This window comes from Pan paniscus, chromosome 13, assembly GCF_029289425.2.
Source record: "Pan paniscus chromosome 13, NHGRI_mPanPan1-v2.0_pri, whole genome shotgun sequence".
Classification (NCBI taxonomy): domain Eukaryota; kingdom Metazoa; phylum Chordata; class Mammalia; order Primates; family Hominidae; genus Pan; species Pan paniscus.
Window position 1 is genome coordinate 91,700,013 of NC_073262.2, and position 8,955 is coordinate 91,708,967.

Here is an 8,955-nt window from a genome sequence, read left to right on the forward strand (position 1 = left end):
AGTCTTTTCTCATCATACACTTCAGAAAGAGCATTCATGTATGTATAGGATAAGAAACCTACACATTGCTACTTATTTCTCTAGTAAGTCTCAAAATTATTTGAAGTAAGTAAAAAAAGAAAGAAAAAATGCACTTTTTATTATAAATATTCAAATTTCAAACAATTATTTGTAGGGTAACCCAGGACCCCCAGGTCCCAGTGGTTCTCCAGGCAAGGATGGGCCCCCAGGTCCTGCGGGTAACACTGGTGCTCCTGGCAGCCCTGGAGTGTCTGGACCAAAAGGTGATGCTGGCCAACCAGGAGAGAAGGGATCGCCTGGTGCCCAGGGCCCACCAGTAAGTAACTTCATTTTTTTAAATTGATTCTACTATTTTGATTTTTATCACAAATCGATTAGAGAAAAACACTGTCACGTAAAGATGAGCTAAGTCTTCATTATCTGTATTAGGGAGCTCCAGGCCCACTTGGGATTGCTGGGATCACTGGAGCACGGGGTCTTGCAGGACCACCAGGCATGCCAGGTCCTAGGGGAAGCCCTGGCCCTCAGGGTGTCAAGGTGAGTATAGTCATTTTCCACTACACTCTTCCTTCCTTTGGTAGCCTTCAGAGATCACTTAACCATATCAAGGATGAAAAGTTTTTCTGTCACTGGAGTAAATTAGCCAGGAGATATTTTTTTTTATTTTTAAATTTTTAAAAGCATAAATTTTAATAAATGGCTCCAGAACACAAAATAGGGCATATCATAGACAAACCTTGAATATAAACACAAATAAATTAATATGATGAAAACAATATTGCCATCTCAAATACCTCTTTTAGGAAACTTGTGAATATTCTTCAATTTGTTGACTGTCAGTTTTGAAGGGGGAAATAGTGTTAGCTTATAGATCTTGGAAAGTCTTTCATTAATGCTAGTTATCCATCCATTCAAGTCATCTTGCACTCCTGACTCTCTTTCACTAGTATTATATTCCTATAACATTCTAGTGCTTAGCATCTAAAACATTCGTTTGGTAAACAGGATAATAAAATTGCATTTTTATTAGGGCTCGTATTATGGCACTTTAAGTACTTCTTTCAACAAAATGTTATGTAATATTGTCATAAAATTAATATTTCATATTTAAGTGTGTTCAATTGATATGATATTTCTGGTAAGTGTATATTCTTCAGATAGAGACAAATAACCTAATTTTAAGGATCACCATACACCTCTAGTTTCATGATGGCTCATTATTGTTTTTCCCTATACTAATCATGTTTATGTATTCATCTCAGATTAGAATGTACAGTATTCTGAATTAGATAATCAATGTAACTATTCAGCCCTTTGCCATCCAGAGTCACTGAGCAAGTTAGAAAATGCAAGAAGCTTGCTCCCCCATATTTATTCCCATAGCAGGCATAGTTTTAATTTTAAAATTCAATGAAGATTAAATAAAATAAGTTTTTTACCTGAAAATAAAGATATCTGATAACACCATTTTAATTGATTTCTTAAGTTAAAACAAAATGTTTTTCATTCCTTTGTATACAGGGTGAAAGTGGGAAACCAGGAGCTAACGGTCTCAGTGGAGAACGTGGTCCCCCTGGACCCCAGGGTCTTCCTGGTCTGGCTGGTACAGCTGGTGAACCTGGAAGAGATGTGAGTAGCAGTTTTTATTCAACCAGCCAGGTAGAATTTGATAATTTATTTCAGCAAAGGTGAAATTGAGCTTTAATGTCTAAGAGTGTAAATATGGCCACATAGCAAAGTTCTTCTATCTCTAATAACAGAAATTCTTTCATTACAATTTAGGATAGACTTAAAAGCTCTTGTTCATTAGTATTTACCCAATGAATAATCATTTGTGGAGAAAATATTATCTCTAACTAAATTAGGAAAAAAGTTAGTGGGGAGAACCACAATTGACATGTTTTCTGAGTGAAAATATTCTTCGGTTATCTATGGTTAGTCTTTTATTATTTTTAAAGAATTTAAAATTAATATTATTTATAATTAACAAATCATAATTGTATACATTTATAAGGTACAATGTGATGTTTTAATATATGTATACAATGTGGAATGATCAAAGCAAACTAATTAAACTGTAGATTTCCACTAACAGTTTAGATCACTATTTCTTAAACTTTTATTTATTAGAGGTCTGTAAAGACTCTTTTTGGATATCATTTTTCTAATCACCTCTCCTCCATGAATATACTAACTATCTGTTTGGACATTGTGACCCTTTGAAGGGCCACACTGCTTTGTAATATCTAAGATTTCTTACCCCAAGAACCAATTTTAACCCCCTTGAGAATTATATTGCCCTGCTGAGAATGCATGGATGAAATGGCGTTTGGAAGGTTTCAAGAAATTTTATTTCCTTTCTCATTTTTTAATCAGGGAACCCCTGGATCAGATGGTCTTCCAGGCCGAGATGGATCTCCTGGTGGCAAGGTATAATAAACACATGTGCAATTGATTTGTGTTATCAAAATAAGTGATCATCATGTTTATTTTGTACCTATGAATTTGTTCACAGGGTGATCGTGGTGAAAATGGCTCTCCTGGTGCCCCTGGCGCTCCTGGTCATCCAGGCCCACCTGGTCCTGTCGGTCCAGCTGGAAAGAGTGGTGACAGAGGAGAAAGTGTGAGTTCCCAGAAGCAGCATCTGTCTTGTTTGTCTATTTCCTTCAATAAAGACATTTGTAGGTAGAAGGTAGAATGTCAGATCTGCCAACCAAAATATCCACTGTCATTTGTTTTACAGTTTTAATGCTAGTTGTTCCTTAGACAAATGTGTGAATAAATCAATACCAGAAGTACTTGGCAGTAGTCAATAAAGAATTCATTACTGAAACCCGAAATCATATTAATCAGACCAACTATCTATATGCTGGGTAAATGCAAGGCCAAGTTAACAGGGCTCTTGCCCAACTTTTCTGTTTAGATCCCCTGAGAAAGCTATAAACAGGGCTTTAGCACTTTGAAGGCAAAAACAATATTAACTTCCAATAATTGCATGCATACTATAATTCTATTATAATGAAATTATTTACTTTTGAAAACAAAATTGTGTCAACACATAAAACTAATTCCGTGTATGTATGCTTTCATCTTAGGGCCCTGCTGGCCCTGCTGGTGCTCCCGGTCCTGCTGGTTCCCGAGGTGCTCCTGTAAGTTTTGTCATTTTTTGGTTTTATTTTGTTTTGTTCTTTTTTTAACTCATTCTACAGTGTAGGAAATATTTTATTTTCCAGCGTGTTCAGGAAAAAAGAATGAATATATATATATATATATATATATATATATATATATTTGTTCTATCTATAGATAGATATAGATAGATGATAGATAGATATAGATAGATAGATAGATAGATAGATAGATAGATAGATAGAACAAATATAAACTTTCCTTTAATGACAATGATATGGAAAGCAGTTCAGGATCTAAAAGTTCTTTGGAGCCAAGGATAGAAACATCAGTTGTTAGGGATCCATGCAATGATCAGTCCAAAATGAAAACAACCACAGAAACAAATCTCATTTCCTATCTGAAGTGTCTGTTGATGGGGGATTTTTTAGCTGATAGAAAGCCATAAAATAGATTTAATTATTATAAATTCTATTTGATTTTTCCAATATGTATGTGTGTATATGACTTCAATTCAAAATATGTTTCTAAAGGGTCCTCAAGGCCCACGTGGTGACAAAGGTGAAACAGGTGAACGTGGAGCTGCTGGCATCAAAGGACATCGAGGATTCCCTGGTAATCCAGGTGCCCCAGGTTCTCCAGTAAGTGCATTCATTTTGTTGGAAAATCCCTTCAATGTATACAAATTTTAGAGATTAAGAGAAGAAAGCTTTCCATCTCTAAAAATATGTACTAGAAGAGATGAGAAATGGATTTGAAGGCTAATTTGAAACAACAATCAGCATGACCCAATGGGAAGATTAAAGAAAGAAAAAAAATTTCATCATGATCCCCATGTTTCTTGATCTGATCTTGAATGTACAGTTTCCCAGTGCTTTTTAAGGCCTTCACTCCTATGTACACTTCCTTTCTTTCCAGGGCCCTGCTGGTCAGCAGGGTGCAATCGGCAGTCCAGGACCTGCAGGCCCCAGAGTAAGTAGCACAGAAAGATATTACAGGTCCACATGTTTCAGATGTCTGCATTTCAGAAAGATATTCTGGCATTGTGATGTCATGATACTTTCTTAGGGACCTGTTGGACCCAGTGGACCTCCTGGCAAAGATGGAACCAGTGGACATCCAGGTCCCATTGGACCACCAGGGCCTCGAGGTAACAGAGGTGAAAGAGGATCTGAGGTAAGACATCACTTATACGTATGTGTATTTAATTTGCTACAATCTTTCAATTTTCAGAAACACAGCGCATTATGTTTAAATTGAAATAGAGAGACGCAATGCATCCACTCAATTTAGAAACTGAACAATGACTTTAAGACATTCTCCATCACATTAAAAATGTTTCTACCACACTGTAACAGGAGAAAAATATCTTTTTAAAAATTTGATCAGGTATCCATCGTATCAGAATAATGACATCTGCCCAATTAACCAAATAAACCCTGTCCATATTGCTATCCCACTAGAGATCTCGGAATTACAACATTCATAATTATCTGCATTTATGTAGTGCATTTGACTTCTCAAACAGCTTCCATGGTTACTATTTTGTTAATGATACTATCATTCCTAATACTTTCTATTCCATGCCTTTGGGTAAATGAAATAAAAACAATTATCCCAACAAATTACACTCCCCTCTGTCATGTCAATACTGGAATTGTAGCTCACAGGTGTTTGCTTACATCAGTCATCCAGAAGGAAGAATGATAGAGAAAACTTGTGCTCTGACATTACTGATTCTTACATAGTGGAACAATATCTTTCTTGATAATGAATTGTAGTTATTATAAATCGGTGATCACGTGACCCTAAAGGCACCCAAATAAATCTTTAGTAAAATAATTCTGATGACACAATGAATGAATTATTTTTAAGGCATTTCCCTGGACTAGCAATGTATTCTTAGAGTGGTGACTGAATGTGCATACCTCAATGATCCATGTTTTACTCATTCTAGGGCTCCCCAGGCCACCCAGGGCAACCAGGCCCTCCTGGACCTCCTGGTGCCCCTGGTCCTTGCTGTGGTGGTGTTGGAGCCGCTGCCATTGCTGGGATTGGAGGTGAAAAAGCTGGCGGTTTTGCCCCGTATTATGGAGATGAACCAATGGATTTCAAAATCAACACCGATGAGATTATGACTTCACTCAAGTCTGTTAATGGACAAATAGAAAGCCTCATTAGTCCTGATGGTTCTCGTAAAAACCCCGCTAGAAACTGCAGAGACCTGAAATTCTGCCATCCTGAACTCAAGAGTGGTATGTTTGGTAGTCTTTCATCTTCATGGCAACAGGATTACAGAGAAAGCTGCTTAGATTAGAATGGGAACGAAAAAACATCTACTTTCAATGGAAAGCTGAAATAGTACTTTAAGAAAGTTAACTGAATTGAAACTGCTTGATATAAAAGAGTAAACTTTGCAGATGTAAAATATAACATAACTTCAGATCATGCCAAATACAGAAAAATATAAAGACATTTTTGTAGAAGTTGTAGTATAAATCGTAAGTTATTTGAGTATAAAGTAACATATATCATTTTTTTCTCAGGATTAAATATACATAATTTGATGAAGACAATTATAATCTGATTATTGTAATATTTACTTATTGCAATGAATCTAATTATTAAAATTTTCAAATTAAACAAGTGAAAAATTTCAGAATACTGTATAAAATTAAATAGAATATTGTAATAGTTTAAGGTTTTGCATATATTGGGTTAAATATTTCTGAAAAGCAAAATTATTTCAAGTTTTCAAATATCTTGACATGGAACACTGCCTTTGCTAGGAGTCATTTCTAGAAATTACTTAAAATAGGAGACAAGCATCAATCATAGGGACTTCAGCTTTAGAACTATTGGAATAAATCTAGGTTAGACAACCAGCTTATATTATTAAGCAAGATTACATATAATAATCATCTTTTTTAAAGGAGAGACTTTTGCAAATATTATACAGCAATCAAAAGGTCTTAGCTTAGTGTATCATCCTTATTAGAAACCAAGATGTTGCATTTTATTTCAGTGCTTTCTGTAGTCATAGCTAACTCTTTTACCTCAGCAATTTCAATCAAAAAGCTTCTCCATCATTCTATACATAAAATGCAGACACATTAGCAGTCAACATTATGAATGCCTTTACAGGTAAACAAACAAAATCACTTTATTACTGGATTTTATAACCAATTCCCATTCTTTTTTGTGACTATTCAGGAGAATACTGGGTTGACCCTAACCAAGGATGCAAATTGGATGCTATCAAGGTATTCTGTAATATGGAAACTGGGGAAACATGCATAAGTGCCAATCCTTTGAATGTTCCACGGAAACACTGGTGGACAGATTCTAGTGCTGAGAAGAAACACGTTTGGTTTGGAGAGTCCATGGATGGTGGTTTTCAGGTAGGAAAGGATATACCTTTTTTTAAATAAGTCACCTCTATATCCTTTGTATTCTTCCTATATGTTCATCACAAAGCAAAGTTACTAGGTTGGTACAAACATAATTGCAGTTTTTGCTACTGAAAGTGATGGCATGCAATAAAAATATTTTCACACATAAAATACTCATACATAAAATATATAAACAGCCCATATGAATCCCTTGCGTGCAGTTGCAACTGAAATGTTTGATCTGTTTTATTTGTTCCCTATTACAGTTTAGCTACGGCAATCCTGAACTTCCTGAAGATGTCCTTGATGTGCAGCTGGCATTCCTTCGACTTCTCTCCAGCCGAGCTTCCCAGAACATCACATATCACTGCAAAAATAGCATTGCATACATGGATCAGGCCAGTGGAAATGTAAAGAAGGCCCTGAAGCTGATGGGGTCAAATGAAGGTGAATTCAAGGCTGAAGGAAATAGCAAATTCACCTACACAGTTCTGGAGGATGGTTGCACGGTAGGAAACATTTTTCTCAATATAGGTCATAAAGCAGTCAGCATTTTAGTTTAATCATGCAAATTATTTTGAGTAGAAGAAATAAAATTAATAGGATGAAATAAAGATAGCATTTGGTATGAATTACATACATTGCATCTACTGATTCATTGCAGGGAATGTTAAATGCAACAAAATGGATCTTAGCCTCCAGATGAAAACCAGTTGAAATAAAAGCATTTAAAATTTAAATCCATAATGCAAACTTTATCAGATAATTGGGATAGTTACTATATGTTTTGAATAATACCTGTCACATTAACTCAGTTTGAAATATCTGTTTTTTAAAATTTTAAAGGTTAACTTCAAATCTCTCATTGTTATTGTTATTTGTGAACAAAGGGAAAACTCACTTCTAATATTAGCGAATTTCATTGTGAGAGACCTATCCTCTTTTTAATAAACCATTTATAAACCTGTTAGCAATGGCCGGAACCAGGCCTCCTGAGGATGCACTGGTCTATAGCAATTGCCCTGCTGCATTTACTAAGAATCCTTACAAGGCATTTGTTTAAGAATATTGTTTATCAACTAAGAAGATTACAGCTTTGAAGTAGAGCAGGTCTCATATATATGAATAATAACATGGCACGATGAATGCTTCTTTAGAGTAAAAAGGTTTTCTTTAACTTGTTAAGTCAGAGTTGTCTAAGTAATTGTAATGTCATGATCATGTACATTTTGTCCTTTTTTACAGAAACACACTGGGGAATGGAGCAAAACAGTCTTTGAATATCGAACACGCAAGGCTGTGAGACTACCTATTGTAGATATTGCACCCTATGACATTGGTGGTCCTGATCAAGAATTTGGTGTGGACGTTGGCCCTGTTTGCTTTTTATAAACCAAACTCTATCTGAAATCCCAACAAAAAAAATTTAACTCCATATGTGTTCCTCTTGTTCTAATCTTGTCAACCAGTGCAAGTGACTGACAAAATTCCAGTTATTTATTTCCAAAATGTTTGGAAACAGTATAATTTGACAAAGAAAAATGATACTTCTCTTTTTTTGCTGTTCCACCAAATACAATTCAAATGCTTTTTGTTTTATTTTTTTACCAATTCCAATTTCAAAATGTCTCAATGGTGCTATAATAAATAAACTTCAACACTCTTTATGATAACAACACTGTGTTATATTCTTTGAATCCTAGCCCATCTGCAGAGCAATGACTGTGCTCACCAGTAAAAGATAACCTTTCTTTCTGAAATAGTCAAATACGAAATTAGAAAAGCCCTCCCTATTTTAACTACCTCAACTGGTCAGAAACACAGATTGTATTCTATGAGTCCCAGAAGATGAAAAAAATTTTATAAGTTGATAAAACTTATAAATTTCATGATTAATCTCCTGGAAGATTGGTTTAAAAAGAAAAGTGTAGTGCAAGAATTTAAAGAAATATTTTTAAAGCCACAATTATTTTAATATTGGATATCAACTGCTTGTAAAGGTGCTCCTCTTTTTTCTTGTCATTGCTGGTCAAGATTACTAATATTTGGGAAGGCTTTAAAGACGCATGTTATGGTGCTAATGTACTTTCACTTTTAAACTCTAGATCAGAATTGTTGACTTGCATTCAGAACATAAATGCACAAAATCTGTACATGTCTCCCATCAGAAAGATTCATTGGCATGCCACGGGATTCTCCTCCTTCATCCTGTAAAGGTCAACAATAAAAACCAAATTATGGGGCTGCTTTTGTCACACTAGCATAGAGAATGTGTTGAAATTTAACTTTGTAAGCTTGTATGTGGTTGTTGATCTTTTTTTTCCTTACAGACACCCATAATAAAATATCATATTAAAATTCTCCTGTTTTTTGTCACTTTTCAAAGATTTAAAAAATGCACATCTACATTAAG

At 35.0% G+C, this 8,955-nt stretch overlaps 1 protein-coding gene across 1 annotated transcript in view; it reads left to right on the forward strand.

The window, feature by feature from the left end:
• The window catches only part of COL3A1 (collagen type III alpha 1 chain), a 37,637-nt gene extending 29,419 nt beyond the window's left edge, over positions 1 to 8,218 (forward strand). The window contains exons 39-51 of the mRNA XM_003825264.5: positions 176 to 337; positions 451 to 558; positions 1,543 to 1,650; positions 2,398 to 2,451; positions 2,537 to 2,644; positions 3,117 to 3,170; positions 3,684 to 3,791; positions 4,069 to 4,122; positions 4,219 to 4,326; positions 5,108 to 5,405; positions 6,364 to 6,551; positions 6,809 to 7,051; positions 7,788 to 8,218. Of these exons, the coding sequence (XP_003825312.1) occupies positions 176 to 337; positions 451 to 558; positions 1,543 to 1,650; positions 2,398 to 2,451; positions 2,537 to 2,644; positions 3,117 to 3,170; positions 3,684 to 3,791; positions 4,069 to 4,122; positions 4,219 to 4,326; positions 5,108 to 5,405; positions 6,364 to 6,551; positions 6,809 to 7,051; positions 7,788 to 7,934 (1,740 nt within the window). The 3' untranslated portion in view covers positions 7,935 to 8,218. The remainder of the gene's footprint in view (positions 1 to 175; positions 338 to 450; positions 559 to 1,542; positions 1,651 to 2,397; positions 2,452 to 2,536; positions 2,645 to 3,116; positions 3,171 to 3,683; positions 3,792 to 4,068; positions 4,123 to 4,218; positions 4,327 to 5,107; positions 5,406 to 6,363; positions 6,552 to 6,808; positions 7,052 to 7,787) is intronic.
• The last annotated feature ends 737 nt before the right edge of the window (positions 8,219 to 8,955 follow it).